The following is a 22,845-nucleotide window of genomic DNA, read 5'->3' on the forward strand; positions in this document are numbered from 1 at the left end:
TATGACCACAGTGTGATAAGCAGTAGAAATATGACCACAGTGTGATAAGCAGTAGAAATATGAGCACAGTGTGATAAGCAGTAGAAATATGAGCACAGTGTGATAAGCAGTAGAAATATGAGCACAGTGTGATAAGCAGTAGAAATATGAGCAGTGTGATAAGCAGTAGAAATATGACCACAGTGTGATAAGCAGTAGAAATATGAGCACAGTGTGATAAGCAGTAGAAATATGACCAGTGTGATAAGCAGTAGTCCGACGATGGCGCCACCTGAAGACCGAGGACCAAGGACAGACCGCAGCAGACGAGGACTCTTTTCAAAAAAACATCTTTAATCACGGTTTCATGTACAAAATGTCAAAAGGTCTCAAATGTATTTGGCCTCTTAAAACACAAGGGTACAATGTTCACGACTGCTTTTGTGCTTCACTTCACACAGATTACTTTTGGAGACGGTTGGGTCCTGTTCTCCCGTCACTCCTGTCTGGGGGGTCTTAACGTTGCATTCTTTACTCAAGTCATGTCCAACTCCGATGAGTGTCCGTTTTAAACCTTTGTGGTGCTAAACTAACCCGCTGTGTCCCCGGGTATGTCCCCAAATGTCGCAAACGTCGCGCCCCAGACATGCCACCATTCTGAAACCACATTGTCATTCAGTCGAGGGTGGAAGACAAAAGGTCAGGTCATGTTTTCTGTCACATGCTGACTTTGAATAAATAAGCATCAGGCTAGTTAGGCCTATATTTACTTGGCGATAAAAACTCACACTGCTCAGTGATATCATTTTTTCCCACACACTTCTTATACAAAGACACAAATCTTGTCTTTAGGCATCTCTTAGTTGTTAAGAATAGTTGTTTCTGTCTGCTGACACTCTTAGGCGATATACTGTAGAACTAGTCTGCTTCTGCCTTGCCAGAGTTTTACAAACTAGAATTCGGCCAACATTTCAGCCACCTAATGATCAGTGGCGCCATTCAATTGGTCAAACCGTGGATGACTTTTGATATGATCAGTGCATAATGTGCACAATGTCTTTGTCTTATGGTAAATGACCGTAGCCTACACATGTACTTAAGTCTATGACAAATAAACAGCAAAAACAAGAGACAGGGGGACAGAGAGACAGACAAGAGCAAAGCGGTCGTCTGCCGCTGCTCTACCAGGTGTAGCCAGCGGGGGGCGCCTTGTCGTCCTTGTTGCTCTCCAGGGAGAACGGCGGAATGCGAACGTCAAAGTGTGACCCGTCTGTCCTCTCTATGCGAAACGTACCCCTGCGGAAACAACACACACACACACACACACGCACACACGCACACGCGCACACACACCAGGCACTATGCATAAGTACTTGGATACAGTCAGTTTCACTAACGAATACAGGTGACAGATTGAGGCCGCCGGATTCAGAGACCCACTGGAGCAGACCGCATACAGAACATTCTCAGAGCAGACCACGTCCTAGATACGTCCTGGGTATGCCGTGTTACTAGAGGTGGGACTGTGCGACAGACAAGAGCACAGGGATGATTGGGTGTTTTTCATTGTAGATCTGAGCAGGTAGGCCTGCCTGCATTCTAATACACTGGGACACTACTGGGTTGAATCAGAATTCACTAGTGGGGGGGGGGGGGGGGGAGAGAGAGAGAGAGGGAGAGGGAGAGAGAGAGAGAATTCACTAGTGGGGGGGAGGGAGGGAGAGAGAGAGAGAGAGAGAGAGAGAGAGAGAGAGAGAGAGAGCGAGAGAGAGAGAATTTAAAAACAAGCAACGGGACATGAATATCACTTAGAGACGTGTTTATTGTGAATATCACTTAGAGACGTGTTTATTGTGAATATCACTTAGAGACGTGTTTATTGTGAATATCACTTAGAGACGTGTTTATTGTGAATATCACTTAGAGACGTGTTTATTAGTTATACAGAGTGACTATGAATGTAAGTCCTGGTAGAGTTCTCCAGTAGAACACTCACAGTTAGAGAGAGGATAGACAAAGAGGGTTCTCTCGTAGACCAAAGAGGGTTCTCTCGTAGAACACTTATCCGTCAGTAATGCCCCCAATGTTTCGCTGTGGATGTGGCGGCGACAAATTAAAACTGACCGTCCTGATCATCTTCAGCAGTCAACAAGTACTACAACGACCCACCCTCTTAAGCACCTATTGTATTTTAGATTGCTATTCTTGCACTTTGCCTTCAGCACTAGATTATGCTCTTAGTCACTTGCTTTTAGAAAGAAGATGCACTTGTGAGTTCTGGCAAGTAGTAGTACATTGGCTCTTCCTACGTTAAATGCAATTATTGTAAGTCGCTTTGGATGAAAGCATCTGCTCAATGACTGTAATGTAATGTGTTCTACTCTGTTCTACAGGGTTCTGTGCTGTACTGTGTTCTACATAGTGAGTAATGTTTTTCTGTCATCGCTGCCACTGATGCTGCTCCGTCCACAGAGACACACTGGAGCTTTACTGACAGTATCCGTATAAGACATCACAGTAACATAACAAGGTTAAAGCCATAATCCAGGGTTGTAGAAAACAGGGAGGAACAACCAGGTGCCCAAAAAGGCAGATCAAGGGCTGTTAGCATAGTCGGTGCTCTTGGATCTCAGGGAATAGAAACCGTTTCAAAAAAGTTGAGTTGATCCAGGCACTCAATAAAGTGATCAGGTGTAAAGTAATTATATGACAAAAGCCTTTGATGTGACTGTCTTACATGGTTAAAAATGTAAACATGTTCCGGCCGCTGACGGTCTTCATCGGGACAAGTCTGTTTTAATCATGTAAACCAGTCATAATCCAGGCTTGTTGTAACTAGACAGCCGTTTGTAGCATTGCAACAACAGACACCTTCAAACAACGACTACACTCTTAACACCCCACCCCAAACCTATGTTAGCATACAGAGCTAACGCACACTGAGCTAGCTGGGGTGTTAGCATACAGAGCTAATGCACACTGAGCTAGCTGGGGTGTTAGCATTACAGAGCTAATGCACACTGAGCTAGCTAGCTGGGGTGTTAGCATTACAGAGCTAACACACACTGAGCTAGCTGGGGTGTTAGCATTACAGAGCTAATGCACACTGAGCTAGCTAGCTGGGGTGTTAGCATTACAGAGCTAACACACACTGAGCTAGCTGGGGTGTTAGCATTACAGAGCTAATGCACACTGAGCTAGCTAGCTGGGGTGTTAGCATACAGAGCTAACACACACTGAGCTAGCTGGGGTGTTAGCATTACAGAGCTAACACACACTGAGCTAGCTGGGGTGTTAGCATACAGAGCTAATGCACACTGAGCTAGCTGGGGTGTTAGCATACAGAGCTAATGCACACTGAGCTAGCTGGGGTGTTAGCATACAGAGCTAACGCACACTGATCTAGCTGGGGTGTTAGCATACAGAGTGATGGAGGTCAATGGAGGTCAATGGGGCCAGAGACGTTGCTTTTCAAGCGGCCCTCCCTCTCACTACAATGCAGTGCAGAAGTAAAAGTGAAGTTTACTGCGAAATAGTGTTAAAATTGACCTTTTTTTTGTTTTCAACATTCGGTTTGTGATGTCTACATTTCACAGGAGAACATACTGAGACTGGTAAGATTACACCCTGGGTTTCCTGTCTCGGAAAAGCACATTTATAATTGTATTTTTCCCCAACGTCTCCGTGGCCCCTCTGACTTCCATTGTAGCCGAGGGCATGCTAGCCGAACACCTGTAGCTAGCTCAGTACTGAGGTAATGAGGGAACAGACCAAGAATACAAAGCTAACGCACACTGAGCTAGCTAGCTTCGTGCTTCTTAAAAACTTAAGAAGCACGAATCAAACCTAGTCTTGTTCAAGACAAAAAAAGTTGTATAACAATAAGCACCTAAACAGATGCACAAAAGGAGTAAGTGGCATAAGTGTAAGAATGGTAAATGCTAAAAAGATGATGAAAGGAATGCACTTATATAGCGCTTTTATCCAAAACATTTTACAACAAATGCATTCACCCATTCACACACACAAACACACACCAGTGGCGGCAGCAAGGTGCTAGCTTGCTCATTGGAAGCAATTTGGGATTCAATGTCTTGCCCAAGGACACTTCGACATGTCGTCAGGAGGAGCTGGGATTCGAACTGCCGACCCTATGACCGTTGCTCTACCTCCTGTGCCATAGCCCAAGAAGCACGTAGGCTTCTCTGATGTAAGCCACCTGAGAAGAGTATGCAGGGTTGACTGCCTTCATAATGTCCATGTTGACTGTCGTCTTTATGTCCATGCAGAGAGAAAGACCCCGTCACAGAGTACACACAGGGAAGGGGGCTACGATGAGGCCTAAGATGACACTGGCTAGCCCGAACAGTTAAAGGTCCAGTGTGTAATTCTTGGCGGCATCTAGTGGTGAGGTTGCAGATTGCAACCAACTGAATATAATTAATGGATCTGGCATACATGAAATATATTTATATGCATGTTTTAATTAGTGTAGAATTCCATAAAATTCTTTTTTTTTGTGTTCTCATCACCTTAGAATGAACCCTTTACATCTACATGGGGAACGGGTCCTTTCCACAGAGGCCACCATCTTGCACCATGTAAATTGTATTGAGTTGGTTGCAATCTGCAATCTCACCACTAGATGGCCAGAAATTACACACTGCCCCTTTAAAAAGTACACAAATCGGGGCACCCTGGTAGCTCACCGGGTAAGTCGCGCACCATATGAAGGCTAGTCCTTTGCGTGGCGGACCCGGGTTCGATTCCCGGCTCGGGTCCTGTGCCGCATGTCCTCCCCTCTCTCTCTCCCACATTTCCTGTCTCTCTGCACTATCCTATAACATTTAACCCAGGGGTGTCAAACTCAAATACACAGTGGGCCAAAATTTAAAACTTGAACAAAGTCGCGGGCCAACATTGAACAAATGAAAATTTTAATATGGACCCAAACAAGTTTTGCTTTAACATTGAATATGCACTTATCACTTTCGCTTTTGGTGCGCATCAATGGTGTGCACTAACATATGTGAATACACCCTCAGACACAAGTGTTGGTGCTCCATCTGCTCAGTAGAGAAGCTTGTAAAACCCTGACTGTCCTACAGCCGGCATGCAGACAGACAGCCAGGCAGACAGGCCGGCAAGAAGGCAGGCAGGATTGAATGAACAGGAACAGAGCAAACACAGCGGCCGGCTAGGTCAACACAGGTGTCTCTATCACAGTGAGACGTTACATAACGTAAAGCTTCTGTTTTCTGCCTTTCTTTTCGCCATTTTTAAGAAGGGGTAACACGGTTACAGTTGTAGTATGAGATTGCTATGACTACTGTCACAGAAGAGAGGGCGTTTCTGGGTCCTGTCTTGATTGACGCGCCAAACCCACAGCAGAGCATTATGGGATTTGTAGTATTAGCGGTGAATGCGCTGTATAATACTGACGGGCCAGCTCTAGTAGTCATTTGGTATTGCCTCGCGGGCCAAATATAATTACACTGCGGGCCAAATTTGGCCCGCGGGCCAGAGTTTGACACCCCTGATTTAACCTGAAAAGCCCTAAAAAATATCTAAAATAAAAAATAAAAAGTACACAAATCACTGTCTCTCTCTGGTGGTCTCTCCAGGGTGTGTGCGCGCGCGTCTCTCTCTCAGAGAAACAAGTAGGGGCTGTCCTGGTGGCCGTGACTGTCCAGGGAGAAGGAGGGGATGGCCACCTCCAGCATGGAACCATTGGCTCTCTGACAGGTCAATGTCCCCCTGCAGAAGGTGAAAACAACTGGTCAGCAGCCAACGAGAACTGGTATTTCTTCGGGGCAGAGTTAAAATAGCCTGTTCTCCGCGTTCGCTTCCCGCGGTTAAAAGCTAGTAGGCCTAGCCGGTGTCATCGCAGTTTAGCTGTGAATGCTAACTCCTCCCGGAGTGATTTTACTTCAAGGAAGTAACCGTATGGAAAGGACTGAGCAGCATGCTGGTAAGAGAGACACAAAGTGCTCTCACTGAGCAGAGAGACAAGCGGTAACAGGTTACAGTAGAGCCACATGTGGGCTAAAGGTTAAAATGCTGTGCTGTTCAAGCGGTGTAGACTGCACAGACACGTGTGCTAGACAGACGGGCTTAGATAGAAACATGCATTGCAGACAGACGGAAACAGCCAGCCAGACAGACAGGCAGGCTGAAATTGAAAGAAACAGGCATTGCAGACAGAAAGAAACAGACAGACACACACAAGACATTCAGACAGAGTCAGGCAGACAGACAAACTGCAGTAGCCGTCTACCTCCAGTCTACCGCGGAGGGGTTTCCTTGCCCCTGTAGCATCTGTTCGGAAATCTCCTGATCTGAGAGCTCGGTTCAGAGACAACTATGGGGGATTCTTAACCGGTAACACAACAGATGGTGAAGGAACTAACAACGACCTCTCATTTCAGAAGTGGATCTAGCTGAACACAAGAGGACTGCTAGGCAGAGCACAGGGGCTCAGACAGTACAGAACCACTCACATGATCACACAAGCGTTTATTTAGTCTTCAAAGTCCCCGGGTGTACTGATCCAGACAATTTAACATACTTGTCACAACTTAAATACTTTGTTAAATACATTATGTGACAATGTGCAATGGCGGCAGCAGCTAACACAATTTCTCTCATTATGTTTATAATACTTTCCATTTACCACAATATATTACAATATCATATTTTAAATTACAAATGTACACTTAGGTTGTGACCGTCGACCGTGAAATTGTGTGGCAGTATAATAAAGAACTCTATTAAAATTCCGGTTCTATCAACATCTCTTATAAAATAGATAGCCTGACATGATTAGCTAGCCTGACATGATTAGCTTTGATTGAATAAGCCAAGAACAGACCAGTGCATCTATGCTGCCAATCAGTGACGATCATTTCTAAATATAGCAGCGCCTAATTTAACAACTCCGACTGTCTGATTAAATTCCACGGATGAAATCTCATCCCCAGCTGTGCAGCCTGCAGGTTCAAGAGGTTCACTGACATCAATGCTTAACACTGTCACTTAACACTCCTGCAGGCTAACCCGGGGAACAAAGTCCATCTCTGGCGTGTTTTACAGCGCCGACAAAACCAAGGAACCGCTGAGAACACGGGGGGGGGGGGGGGGGGGGGCGCTTCCACGGAGCAGCATGGGTTCCACGCAGAACACAAATAGAGGTTCCAGACGGAACGTTTCACTTATGACAGCCGTTGACGCTTCTCTCATAAGTTTCTTGACGAGAAAAGGCCTTCTCCAAACTGTAAGAACATCCCTTCTGATTCATCTGAGAATGGGCCTTATCAAACAAACGTTGACAGAGTAAAACTGGGCGTTCTGTCAAAGAAGAAAAATGTTACTCTTGACTTGGCCTGGACATCCGGTACTGTTTGATTTGGGCAATTTTCTTTCTCTCCTAATAAACTGTGCAAGTTAAGTGCGTTAAATGTGCTATACAAATAAAAGCTTTGATTGATTGATTGATTGATTGATTAAGTGCCATACTCTCTGCAGTGCGAACGCTGTGTTAGGCAGTCTACGACATAAGTGCTAGCGCTTCAAATGGAGGTGAGGAAAACGACCCCTGCCACGTTCCTCTGCTGTACGTGACACAAACAAGGGCGCCCTAGTGTCCTCTCCGTTCACAGGGACGACAGCAGACCAGATTGTTTTACATTCACAAATAGTTCAATACAGTTAGAGTTCATACTAACCAGCCTTTTAGCATCGAATAGAAAGGAAATTCAACACACTTTTTTTTCTTTTTTTCTGACAAACATTCAGCCAATCCCGTTTCCTTTCCTTCCTTCCTTCCTTGGACTCTGAGGTTCAGAGAAAGGCAGAGTATTGAGATATGCCCCCCCCCCCCCCCCGACTCAGGGAGGTTCAGAGTATTGAGACATGGCCTGACTCCGGGCGGTCAGTTATCCGGGTGTTTCGTTCACAGGGCCGTAGGGACCGCGCAGCACCTGTCTGTGCTACTGAGAGCAAAGTTCAACAGCAAAGATCAACAGGCACCAGCACCACACCCGACCCGACCCTAGCCATGCTGCTGTTCCCCGGTCACACACAGACAACGCTTTGCTCAAAAGAGTCCATGCTTTTCACTACATTAACCTCCACTAAGATTGTACATCCGAGATCGTCAAAGTGCCTTGTGTTGGCCAGAGGGGCGTTAGTAGTGTTGGGGGTGGGGGTTTGAGCAGTGGGTGGCTGTCGGCAGAGGGGGGGGGCCACGTGGCCCTCAGGGGCCGGGCAGGAAGCTGTTGGGGTTTTCGTCTTTCTTGCTTTCGAGTGAAAAGGGTGGGATGCGGACGTCGAAGAAGGTGCCGTTGGGCTTCTCAAGGCGATAGGAGCCCCTGCAGGGGGTGAGACACACAAGGACAGGCGCCGTCAGAGACTGTGCCCCTCCCCCCACGACCGGCCACCTACTGCCCCCGTCAACTACTGCCCCGGTGACCTACAACCCCCATCACCCTACTGCCCCGGTGACCTACCACCCCCATCACCCTACTGCCACGGTCACCTATGACCCCCATCATCTACTGCCCCAATCATCTACTGCCCCGGTCACCTACGACCCCCATCACCCTACTGCCCCGGTGACCTACGACCCCCATCACCCTACTGCCCCGGTGACCTACGACCCCCATCACCCTACAGCCCCAGTCACCTACGACCCCCATCATCTACTGCCCCGGTCACCTACGACCCCCATCACCCTACTGCCCCGGTGACCTACCACCCCCATCACCCTACTGCCACGGTCACCACCATCATCTACTGCCCCAGTCACCTACGACCCCCATCACCCTACTGCCCCTGTCCCCTACGACCCCCATCACCCTACAGCCCCATCATCTACTGCTCCCATCATCTACTGCCCCCATCATCTACTGCCCCCATCATCTACTGCCCCCATCATCTACTGCCCCCATCATCTACTGCCCCCATCATCTACTGCCCCCATCATCTACTGCCCCCCTGGCCTCGTGCGAGGCTCCTGGCTCTGGTCTGGCGAGCTCACATCGCGTTTCTCTCCGCAGACCAGTCTGACCTTCCCCCTGTCTGACCTTCCCCCTGTCTGACCTTCCCCCTGTCTGACCTTCCCCCTGTCTGACCTTCCCCCCGTCTGACCTTCCCCCCGTCTGACCTTCCCCCCGTCTACAACCAGTCTGACCTTCCCCCTCTGACCTTCCCCCCGTCTACAACCAGTCTGACCTTCCCCCAGTCTGACCTTCCCCCCGTCTACAACCAGTCTGACCTTCCCCCTCTGACCTTCCCCCCGTCTACAACCAGTCTGACCTTCCCCCCGTCTACAACCAGTCTGACCTTCCCCCCGTCTACAACCAGTCTGACCTTCCCCCCGTCTACAACCAGTCTGACCTTCCCCCTCTGACCTTCCCCCCGTCTACAACCAGTCTGACCTTCCCCCCGTCTACAACCAGTCTGACCTTCCCCCCGTCTACAACCAGTCTGACCTTCCCCCCGTCTACAACCAGTCTGACCTTCCCCCCCTCTGACCTTCCCCCCGTCTACAACCAGTCTGACCTTCCCCCCGTCTACAACCAGTCTGACCTTCCCCCCGTCTACAACCAGTCTGACCTTCCCCCTCTGACCTTCCCCCCATCTACAACCAGTCTGACCTTCCCCCCGTCTACAACCAGTCTGACCTTCCCCCTCTGACCTTCCCCCCGTCTACAACCAGTCTGACCTTCCCCCCGTCTACAACCATTTCAGCAGGCTGGACAGACAAACTCCAAAAGACGTATTTTCCGCTGAGAAACTCCGCTAGTTCATACTCTTGTCGGTCATCTACTGCCCCTCTGGTCATCTACTGCCCCTCTGGTCATCTACTGCCCCTCTAGTCATCTACTGCCCCTCTAGTCATCTACTGCCCCGGTCATCTACTGCCCAGTCACCTACGACCCTCATCATCTGCTGCTCCGGTCATCTACTGCCCGTCCACTTATCAGCTACCAGTAGGTCACCTAACAACCTCTTATTGGCAGTGTTGCTGCAGGAGGTCTAGTAGCACAATACACACAAACACACATACAGGTAATCAAACACATACATGCAAACATACACACAGGTAAACATACATACATACATACACACATACAGGTACACCAACACACATACACGCAAACATACACACAGGTAAACATACATACATACATACAGGTACACCAACACACATACACGCAAACATACACACATACATACAGGTACACCAACACACATACACGCAAACATACATACATACATACAGGTACACCAACACACATACACGCAAACATACATACATACAGGTACACCAACACACATACACGCAAACATACATACATACAGGTACACCAACACACATACACGCAAACATACATACATACAGGTACACCAACACACATACACGCAAACATACATACATACAGGTACACCAACACACATACACGCAAACATACATACATACAGGTACACCAACACACATACACGCAAACATACACACAGGTAAACATACATACAGGTACACCAACACACATACACGCAAACATACACACAGGTAAACATACATACAGGTACACCAACACACATACACGCAAACATACACACAGGTAAACATACATACAGGTACACCAACACACATACACGCAAACATACATAAGGGCTGTACCCGACTCTACATTTTGTGAGTCCAATCACATTCGCCTGTTCAAACCAGAGGTCCAACAATTTGTTTTTTGGTTTTCATATGCCTAGTCTGAGGGGAGACCGCGGGACTCTGGACAGCTGTCGAACTTCCAACTCAAACTCGCAGGCGGCACGATAAAAGATGCTTGTTCTTTTGGCCTTCCACTGGATCGCGTGTGACGTTGTGTTGGACACAAACTTGTATCGCCTCATCCAACTACCGCCCTTTGCCGGGAAAGCTAGCCAATCCGTTGCCAACTTGGACAAACTTGTCACTAATTGCCAGATGGCTCCATACTAAATGCCAAAAGACCCCGAGGGGGTTTGCATGGCAAATCAGGGAGAAAATGTCCAAATTAGAGTAGAGTACGTCATTTCCAATCAAACATAACGGTGAAATCCAGACTTAATCATACATTTACATACAGGACAGGTGGCCTTGCTTTCACACGCACGACGTCAAAGTCAAAAAAACAAAGTTGAAAAGGCAAACGATCAAAAGGAAGTGAAACATGCCAGTTCCAGGGCCAGGTGTCGCTGGATCAGAGCCGAGCTCAGAAGATCTGGCTGTTCTGATCTGTGTTTACTGTTCCCGCCAGCCCGCTGTGAAGTGGGGCTCCGGTTCACAAAATGTCCAACAAAGAACCACCTCTGTTGACGAGTCCCCGGTGAGCGGGTGACTTTGACACGTAGTGACGTTATGAGAGAGCGAGGATGAGTTTACATGAATGCGGCTTCGTTTTAAAACACGTCAGTTGGTCTGTGTCCGAGGCCGAGTGTCCACACTACTCTGGCGTTTTTCCAGCCCCTAAAGCAGAGACTTTTGAAAACTACTCTGGATTGCGTTGTAGTGTGAACGGAGAGGAAACAGAGACTTTTGAAAACTACTCTGGATTGCGTTGTAGTGTGAACGGGGAGGAAACAGAGACTTTTGAAAACTACTCTGGATTGCGTTGTAGTGTGAACGGGGAGGAAACAGAGACTTTTGAAAACGTCCGGCTGTTGTGGAGTTAAATTCAGCATTTAATATGAAACAACTGCGATACTACTACTCCTACTTCATCACTTTATTCGTATTTCAACTATTTCTATTGCTTGCTGGACATTAAAACTTTTTTTTGTCACTTTTAAAGTATATTTTGGTGTTAATCTAACGTAGGATTGTGTGTAGAGTAGGCTAAAGTTGAATATGCGCGCGTCCGCCAAGATGTGAATTGATGACTACAGATATACCACTGTATTTCTGTAGGTCTACAAATGAATCTTTCGTTAAGTAGGCCACTAACAGCCCCCACTACCTCCCCCAAAGCAACTCTAGCATGTCATACATCTGGCTCGGTCATTTGCGCTCGGATACGGAGCTTGCCCGGTGTTGTCAGAAGGTCAGGAGGTCGTTTTGGTGTTAAAATGAAAACATAGTAGTGTAAACGTAGCCTGAAAGTGCCGTCATGGTTTGGTTTGAGTGACATGGTTATCATTGGAGTCTGCCGGTACAAGGTCTGCTTTCTAATGCCGGGCTCAGACTACAGGACTTTTGGGCCGGTTTATCCCCGATTCACCCCTCCCGACAATCGGAGGAGAAATGTGGTCTGGAACGTTGATCAGGGCCGATGATCGGTCCAGATTATCTTGTAATGTGACGGGTTTACAGATCCAATCTTATACCTCCCGATCGGCTCGCAGACCCATCGGGGCGGCCCCGATAATATCAAACATGTTTGATTATTACGTCCCGACTTTACAAGTGAGACGGCGAGACCAGTGGTTCGTTGCTCCCTCGGGCACAATAAGATCCTGTAGTGTGTGATGAGATGTTATTTTCAAATAAATGTGTGCTTGTTTGAGATGCGCAAGAAGAATATCTGTTAAGATTCTCCTTATGTGCGTGATGTAACCCGATTTCGAAATTGGTTAGGATTTGAAATATCCTGTAGTGTGAGCCCGACATAACAGTCTAACTGTGTTTGTGGTCCTGCTCTGTGTGTGTGTTGTGTGTGTGTGTGTGTGTGTGTGTGTGTGTGTGTACTCACCACATGTGTCCGCTGGGGGCCTGAAGGGAGACGTGGCTGCTGTACTGGAAGGCTGGCTGCTCTTTGGACAACACTGGCTCCTGGAGGAACACACACACACACAATCCTGATTAGCGTACACCACCCACACACACACACACACACACACACACACACGCACACGCACAGCGAGGGGCTCACCCGTCCCACCACCCCTCGGCCCCTGACCGTCTCCAGGGTCCCGGACAGGCTGAAGATCCTCCAGTGTCTCTCTCTCAGCTGCACCACCTCCTCCCCCATGTTCTCCAGACGGATGCAGTAGCGCCACTGGGGAGGGGGAGACGCACGTTAGCACAGCGAAACATCACCTCACACACTGGTGATATCACACCGAAACATCACCTCACACACGTTAGCACACTGAACCATCACCTCACGCACGTTAGCACAGCGAAACATCACCTCACACACTGGTGATATCACACCGAAACATCACCTCACACACTGGTGATATCACACTGAAACATCACCTCACACACTGGTGATATCACACCGAAACATCACCTCACACACTGGTGATATCACACCGTAACATCACCTCACACACTGGTGATATCACACCGAAACATCACCTCACACACTGGTGATATCACACCGAACCATCACCTCACACACTGGTGATATCACACCGAACCATCACCTCACACAGCTGGTGATATCACACTGAACCATCACCTCACACACAGCCGGTGATATCACACTTAACCATCACCTCACACACTGGTGATATCACACTGGACCATCACCTCACACACTGGTGATATCACACTGGACCATCACCTCACACACTGGTGATATCACATTGAAACATCACCTCACACACTGGTGATATCACACTGAACCATCACCTCACACACTGGTGATATCACACCGAACCATCACCTCACACACTGGTGATATCACACCGAACCATCACCTCACACACTGGTGATATCACACTGAACCATCACCTCACACACTGGTGATATCACACTGAACCATCACCTCACACACTGGTGATATCACACCGAAACATCACCTCACACACTGGTGATATCACACCGAAACATCACCTCACACACTGGTGATATCACACTGAATCATCACCTCACACACTGGTGATATCACACCGAACCATCACCTCACACACTGGTGATATCACACCGAACCATCACCTCACACACTGGTGATATCACACCGAAACATCACCTCACACACTGGTGATATCACACCGAAACATCACCTCACACACTGGTGATATCACACCGAAACATCACCTCACACACTGGTGATATCACACTGAACCATCACCTCACACACTGGTGATATCACACTGAAACATCACCTCACACACTGGTGATATCACACCGAAACATCACCTCACACACTGGTGATATCACACCGGACCATCACCTCACACACTGGTGATATCACACTGAACCATCACCTCACACACTGGTGATATCACACTGAACCATCACCTCACACACTGGTGATATCACACTGGACCATCACCTCACACACTGGTGATATCACATTGAAACATCACCTCACACACTGGTGATATCACACCGAACCATCACCTCACACACTGGTGATATCACACCGAACCATCACCTCACACACTGGTGATATCACACTGAACCATCACCTCACACACTGGTGATATCACACTGAACCATCACCTCACACACTGGTGATATCACACCGAAACATCACCTCACACACTGGTGATATCACACCGAAACATCACCTCACACACTGGTGATATCACACTGAATCATCACCTCACACACTGGTGATATCACACCGAACCATCACCTCACACACTGGTGATATCACACCGAACCATCACCTCACACACTGGTGATATCACACCGAACCATCACCTCACACACTGGTGATATCACACCGAAACATCACCTCACACACTGGTGATATCACACCGAAACATCACCTCACACACTGGTGATATCACACTGAAACATCACCTCACACACTGGTGATATCACACTGAAACATCACCTCACACACTGGTGATATCACACCGAATCATCACCTCACACACTGGTGATATCACACCGAACCATCACCTCACACACTGGTGATATCACACCGAACCATCACCTCACACACTGGTGATATCACACCGAAACATCACCTCACACACTGGTGATATCACACCGAAACATCACCTCACACACTGGTGATATCACACCGAAACATCACCTCACACACTGGTGATATCACACCGAACCATCACCTCACACACTGGTGATATCACACCGAAACATCACCTCACACACTGGTGATATCACACCGAAACATCACCTCACACACTGGTGATATCACACTGAACCATCACCTCACACACTGGTGATATCACACTGAACCATCACCTCACACACTGGTGATATCACACTGAAACATCACCTCACACACGTTAGCACACCGAAACATCACCTCACACACTGGTGATATCACACCGAAACATCACCTAACACACTGGTGATATCACACCGAAACATCACCTCACACACTGGTGATATCACACTGAACCATCACCTCACACACTGGTGATATCACACTGAAACATCACCTCACACACGTTAGCACACCGAAACATCACCTCACACACTGGTGATATCACACCGAAACATCACCTCACACACTGGTGATATCACACTGAAACATCACCTCACACACTGGTGATATCACACCGAAACATCACCTCACACACTGGTGATATCACACTGAACCATCACCTCACACACTGGTGATATCACACTGAAACATCACCTCACACACTGGTGATATCACACCGAAACATCACCTCACACACTGGTGATATCACACTGGCCCATCACCTCACACACTGGTGATATCACACTGAACCATCACCTCACACACTGGTGATATCACACCGAAACATCACCTCACACACTGGTGATATCACACCGAAACATCACCTCACACACTGGTGATATCACACTGAACCATCACCTCACACACTGGTGATATCACACTGAACCATCACCTCACACACTGGTGATATCACACTGAAACATCACCTCACACACTGGTGATATCACACCGAAACATCACCTCACACACTGGTGATATCACACCGAACCATCACCTCACACACTGGTGATATCACACCGAACCATCACCTCACACACTGGTGATATCACACCGAAACATCACCTCACACACTGGTGATATCACACCGAAACATCACCTCACACACTGGTGATATCACACTGAACCATCACCTCACACACTGGTGATATCACACTGAACCATCACCTCACACACTGGTGATATCACACTGAAACATCACCTCACACACTGGTGATATCACACCGAAACATCACCTCACACACTGGTGATATCACACCGAAACATCACCTCACACACTGGTGATATCACACTGAATCATCACCTCACACACTGGTGATATCACACCGAACCATCACCTCACACACTGGTGATATCACACCGAACCATCACCTCACACACTGGTGATATCACACCGAAACATCACCTCACACACTGGTGATATCACACCGAAACATCACCTCACACACTGGTGATATCACACCGAAACATCACCTCACACACTGGTGATATCACACTGAACCATCACCTCACACACTGGTGATATCACACCGAACCATCACCTCACACACTGGTGATATCACACCGAAACATCACCTCACACACTGGTGATATCACACCGAAACATCACCTCACACACTGGTGATATCACACTGAACCATCACCTCACACACTGGTGATATCACACTGAAACATCACCTCACACACGTTAGCACACCGAAACATCACCTCACACACTGGTGATATCACACTGAAACATCACCTCACACACTGGTGATATCACACTGAAACATCACCTCACACACTGGTGATATCACACTGAACCATCACCTCACACACTGGTGATATCACACTGAACCATCACCTCACACACTGGTGATATCACACTGAAACATCACCTCACACACTGGTGATATCACACCGAAACATCACCTCACACACTGGTGATATCACACTGGACCATCACCTCACACACTGGTGATATCACACTGAACCATCACCTCACACACTGGTGATATCACACTGAACCATCACCTCACACACTGGTGATATCACACTGGACCATCACCTCACACACTGGTGATATCACATTGAAACATCACCTCACACACTGGTGATATCACACTGAACCATCACCTCACACACTGGTGATATCACACCGAACCATCACCTCACACACTGGTGATATCACACCGAACCATCACCTCACACACTGGTGATATCACACTGAACCATCACCTCACACACTGGTGATATCACACTGAACCATCACCTCACACACTGGTGATATCACACCGAAACATCACCTCACACACTGGTGATATCACACCGAAACATCACCTCACACACTGGTGATATCACACTGAACCATCATCTCACACACTGGTGATATCACACCGAAACATCACCTCACACACTGGTGATATCACACCGAAACATCACCTCACACACTGGTGATATCACACCGAAACATCACCTCACACACTGGTGATATCACACTGAACCATCACCTCACACACTGGTGATATCACACTGAACCATCACCTCACACACTGGTGATATCACACTGAACCATCACCTCACACTCAGCCGGTGATATCACACTGAACCATCACCTCACACACTGGTGATATCACACTGAACCATCGCCTCACACACTGGTGATATCACACTGAACCATCACCTCACACACTGGTGATATCACACTGAACCATCACCTCACACACTGGTGATATCACACTGAACCATCACCTCACACAGCCGGTGATATCACACTGAACCATCACCTCACACACAGCCGGTGATATCACCCGTCCACCAGACAGCCTGGTGATTAGGCACAACACATCCATCACCACGATGATGACGTTGATGAGGGGAACGGTGATGTGGCACTTACCCAGTACACATGGGAGTTCTGGGCTTCCTAGCGTGGGGAGAGAAGAGAGAGAACATGAGGACTAATGACATGAGGCCAATTAGAAAGCGATTGAAGCCAGAGTGAGTGATTATGACTCACTGAGAAGGGCGCGGTCACGCTCGTCAGAGACGACGCGAGCCGCTCTCCTCCCGTCAGTGAGCGGCTATTATCGGCGCGCCCGCTAACCTTGTGATGTGTACCCGTGCGTGCTAGCACCGCGGCGAGGGAACCAGCCTCTTCCTGTCTTTAATGGTCTCTGGGGGGGGGGTGGGAGTACCCACTGTTCTGACGCCATATATAGCATGAAGCCCCGCCCCCTCAGGTTTACAGATGAGCAACCGCGGGTGTGTGTGCGTGCGTGCAGGTGTGTGTGTGTGTGTGTGCGTACCCTCATGCCCATGTAGAAGGGGATGACGGTGACGCGGATGTTCTCGCTGGTCTCGCGGTGCACGTCCGAAAGCTCCAGCCAGGGGTGGTTCTTCTCCTGCCAGGCGCGCAGCGTGTCCCTGGGGGTGAAGGGTGGGACTGCGGGAGGGGGGGGGACATTGTGGGGGTCACATATGTTCAGAATTTTGGACTCATCTACGACTTAATGTCTCCATCGATCGACAACGTTATGGGTTGATTGATGACGAGAGACAGCATGGAATCAGCTGAAAATGTTCTCCGTCAATTAACGTTATGGGTAAGTCGTAAATGAGGCTCTGTGTCCAAAATTCCGAACTATCCCTTTAAGCAGGTGGTCTGAGCTTGGTGATTGGCCGATATCTCTCACAGCTTTTGAGGCCAAATTTCTCTAAGGGGAGAACAGTATTCTTAGCACAGGAGTGGTTAGTTTTAGTAATGATCCCGTTTTTGCTAACGTGAATGTTGAGGGCGAGCTGTCTTATGAGCTACGCTCACTGATAATTACTCAACACTTTGGCCCCAAAAACTGTTATAGCTATTGGTCAATCACCAAGATAAGAACAAATAATAATCTGTCTGAATCTGAATAATCTAACTGACAACTGAAGTCATGTCAAGAGACCAGTCTTCAGAGCGTTTGTTTTTCTGGGTGCCTTGGTAGCCTACTGTATTAGACTACTACTGTATCAGACTACTACTGTATGAGACTACTACTGTACCAGACTACTACTGTATCAGACTACTACTGTATGAGACTACTACTGTATCAGACTACTACTGTATCAGACTACTACTGTATGAGACTACTACTGTACCAGACTACTACTGTATCAGACTACTACTGTATCACTACTACTGTATCAGACTACTACTGTATCAGACTACTACTGTACCAAACTACTACTGTATCAGACTCCTACTGTATCAGACTACTACTGTATCAGACTACTACTGTATGAGACTACTACTGTACCAGACTACTACTGTATCAGACTACTACTGTATCAGACTACTACTGTATGAGACTACTACTGTACCAGACTACTACTGTATCAGACTACTACTGTATCACTACTACTGTATTAGACTACTACTGTATCAGACTACTACTGTAACAAACTACTACTGTATCAGACTACTACTGTATCAGACTACTACTGTATCAGACTACTACTGTAACAAACTACTACTGTATCAGACTACTACTGTATCAGACTACTACTGTATTAGACTACTACTGTATCAGACTACTACTGTACCAGACTACTACTGTATCAGACTATTACTGTACCAGACTACTACTGTATCAGACTACTACTGTACCAGACTATTACTGTATCAGACTACTACTGTACCAGACTACTACTGTATTAGACTACTACTGTATCAGACTACTACTGTATGAGACTACTACTGTACCAGACTACTACTGTATCACTACTACTGTATCAGACTAAAAATAAAGTCCAAACAAACAGAAGGGAACCTTTGGAGGCGTTGAACATGAGGAACCTCTCAAACAGCTCGTGCTGGATGGGGACCTGGTCAGTGGAGTTATACGGCAGGATGTCTTCATGGCTCACGTAGTCGAGACCTGACACACACACACACACACACACACACACACACACACACAGACACACACAGACACACACACAGACACACAGACACACAGACACACACACACAGAGGGACCGATGGTTAATACCAGATCCAGCCAGTCTGATCATGTGATCTGAAGCAGTGTCACTCTCTAACCTGGAATGGCATACAGCGCCCTGCTGTCGTCGTGATTGGCCAGGAACGTCACCGCCTCGGTCTGGGATCTCTGAGACTGACACACAGACAGACAAGGGGACAGTCAGACAAGGAGACAGTCAGACAAGGACACAGTCAGACAAGGAGACAGTCGGACAAGGACACAGTCAGACAAGGAGACAGTCGGACAAGGACACAGTCAGACAAGGAGACAGTCAGACAAGGACACAGCCAGACAAGGAGACAGTCAGACAAGGAGACAGTCGGACAAGGAGACAGTCAGACAAGGACACAGCCAGACAAGGAGACAGTCAGACAAGGAGACAGTCAGACAAGGACACAGTCAGACAAGGACATAGTCAGACAAGGAGACAGTCAGACAAGGAGACAGACAGACAAGGGGACAGTCAGACAAGGGGACAGTCAGACAAGGAGACAGTCGGACAAGGACACAGTCGGACAAGGAGACAGCCAGACAAGGACACAGTCAGACAAGGACACAGTCAGACAAGGGGACAGTCAGACAAGGGGACAGTCAGACAAGGGGACAGTCAGACAAGGGGACAGTCAGACAAGGGGACAGTCAGACAAGGAGACAGTCAGACAAGGAGACAGTCAGACAAGGAGACAGTCAGACAAGGACACAGTCGGACAAGGAGACAGTCGGACAAGGACACAGTCAGACAAGGAGACAGTCGGACAAGGACACAGTCAGACAAGGAGACAGTCAGACAAGGACACAGCCAGACAAGGAGACAGTCAGACAAGGAGACAGTCGGACAAGGAGACAGTCAGACAAGGACACAGCCAGACAAGGAGACAGTCAGACAAGGAGACAGTCAGACAAGGACACAGTCAGACAAGGACACAGTCAGACAAGGAGACAGTCAGACAAGGAGACAGACAGACAAGGGGACAGTCAGACAAGGGGACAGTCAGACAAGGGGACAGTCGGACAAGGAGACAGTCGGACAAGGACACAGTCGGACAAGGAGACAGCCAGACAAGGACACAGTCAGACAAGGACACAGTCAGACAAGGGGACAGTCAGACAAGGGGACAGTCAGACAAGGGGACAGTCAGACAAGGAGACAGTCGGACAAGGAGACAGTCAGACAAGGACACAGTCAGACAAGGACACAGTCAGACAAGGGGACAGTCAGACAAGGGGACAGTCAGACAAGGGGACAGTCAGACAAGGGGACAGTCAGACAAGGGGACAGTCGGACAAGGAGACAGTCGGACAAGGAGACAGTCGGACAAGGAGACAGTCGGACAAGGAGACAGTCAGACAAGGAGACAGCCAGACAAGGAGACAGTCAGACAAGGGGACAGTCAGACAAGGGGACAGTCAGACAAGGGGACAGTCAGACAAGGGGACAGTCAGACAAGGGGACAGTCAGACAAGGAGACAGTCGGACAAGGAGACAGTCAGACAAGGGGACAGTCAGACAAGGGGACAGTCAGACAAGGAGACAGTCAGACAAGGACACAGTCAGACAAGGACACAGTCAGACAAGGACACAGTCAGACAAGGACACAGTCAGACAAGGACACAGTCAGACAAGGACACAGTCAGACAAGGAGACAGCCAGACAAGGAGACAGCCAGACAAGGAGACAGTCAGACAAGGAGACAGCCGGACAAGGAGACAGTCGGACAAGGAGACAGTCAGACAAGGAGACAGTCAGACAAGGAGACAGTCAGACAAGGGGACAGCCAGACAAGGAGACAGTCAGACAAGGAGACAGTCAGACAAGGAGACAGTCAGACAAGGAGACAGTCAGACAAGGAGACAGCCAGACAAGGACACAGTCAGACAAGGACACAGTCGGACAAGGAGACAGTCGGACAAGGAGACAGTCGGACAAGGAGACAGTCAGACAAGGAGACAGGCAGACAAGGAGACAGGCAGACAAGGAGACAGGCAGACAAGGAGACAGGCAGACAAGGAGACAGTCAGACAAGGGGACAGCCAGACAAGGACACAGTCGGACAAAGAGACAGGCAGACAAGGACACAGTCAGACAAGGACACAGTCAGACAAGGACACAGTCAGACAAGGAGACAGGCAGACAAGGAGACAGTCAGACAAGGAGACAGTCAGACAAGGAGACAGCCAGACAAGGACACAGTCAGACAAGGAGACAGTCAGACAAGGAGACAGTCAGACAAGGAGACAGCCAGACAAGGACACAGCCAGACAAGGAGACAGTCGGACAAGGAGACAGTCAGACAAGGGGACAGTCAGACAAGGGGACAGTCAGACAAGGACACAGTCAGACAAGGGGACAGTCAGACAAGGAGACAGTCAGACAAGGGGACAGTCAGACAAGGACACAGTCAGACAAGGAGACAGTCAGACAAGGAGACAGTCAGACAAGGAGACAGTCAGACAAGGAGACAGTCAGACAAGGGGACAGTCAGACAAGGAGACAGTCAGACAAGGAGACAGTCAGACAAGGAGACAGTCAGACAAGGAGACAGTCAGACAAGGAGACAGTCAGACAAGGGGACAGTCAGACAAGGAGACAGTCAGACAAGGAGACAGTCAGACAAGGAGACAGTCAGACAAGGAGACAGTCAGACAAGGACACAGTCAGACAAGGACACAGTCGGACAAGGACACAGTCGGACAAGGACACAGTCGGACAAGGACACAGTCGGACAAGGACACAGTCAGACAAGGACACAGTCAGACAAGGGGACAGTCAGACAAGGAGACAGACAGACAAGGGGACAGTCAGACAAGGAGACAGGCAGACAAGGGGACAGGCAGACAAGGGGACAGTCAGACAAGGAGACAGCCAGACAAGGAGACAGTCAGACAAGGGGACAGCCAGACAAGGAGACAGTCAGACAAGGACACAGTCAGACAAGGACACAGTCAGACAAGGACACAGTCAGACA

General features: G+C 48.4%; 1 protein-coding gene across 2 annotated transcripts in view; it reads right to left on the minus strand.

Annotated features, from left to right (window-relative positions):
• Window positions 1-343: 343 nt before the first annotated feature.
• Window positions 344-22,845, minus strand: part of LOC311308866 (polymerase delta-interacting protein 2-like) — a gene marked incomplete at its 5' end in the record, with an annotated part of 28,033 nt that continues 5,531 nt past the window's right edge. The window contains 7 exons of one of the 2 annotated variants that reach the window (XM_084437938.1): window positions 344-1,275; window positions 12,711-12,790; window positions 12,891-13,016; window positions 17,749-17,775; window positions 18,158-18,294; window positions 19,664-19,771; window positions 19,936-20,011. In XM_084437938.1, coding sequence (XP_084294064.1) covers window positions 1,161-1,275; window positions 12,711-12,790; window positions 12,891-13,016; window positions 17,749-17,775; window positions 18,158-18,294; window positions 19,664-19,771; window positions 19,936-20,011 — 669 coding nt within the window. In that variant the 3' untranslated portion in view covers window positions 344-1,160. Of the gene's footprint in view, window positions 1,276-7,967; window positions 8,349-12,710; window positions 12,791-12,890; window positions 13,017-17,748; window positions 17,776-18,157; window positions 18,295-19,663; window positions 19,772-19,935; window positions 20,012-22,845 lie in introns of those variants that run through there. The other variant, XM_084437939.1, reaches the window with a different exon arrangement.

The sequence above is a fragment of the Borostomias antarcticus genome (genome assembly GCF_949987555.1).
Source record: "Borostomias antarcticus genome assembly, chromosome: 1".
Taxonomy (NCBI): Eukaryota; Metazoa; Chordata; class Actinopteri; order Stomiiformes; family Stomiidae; genus Borostomias; species Borostomias antarcticus.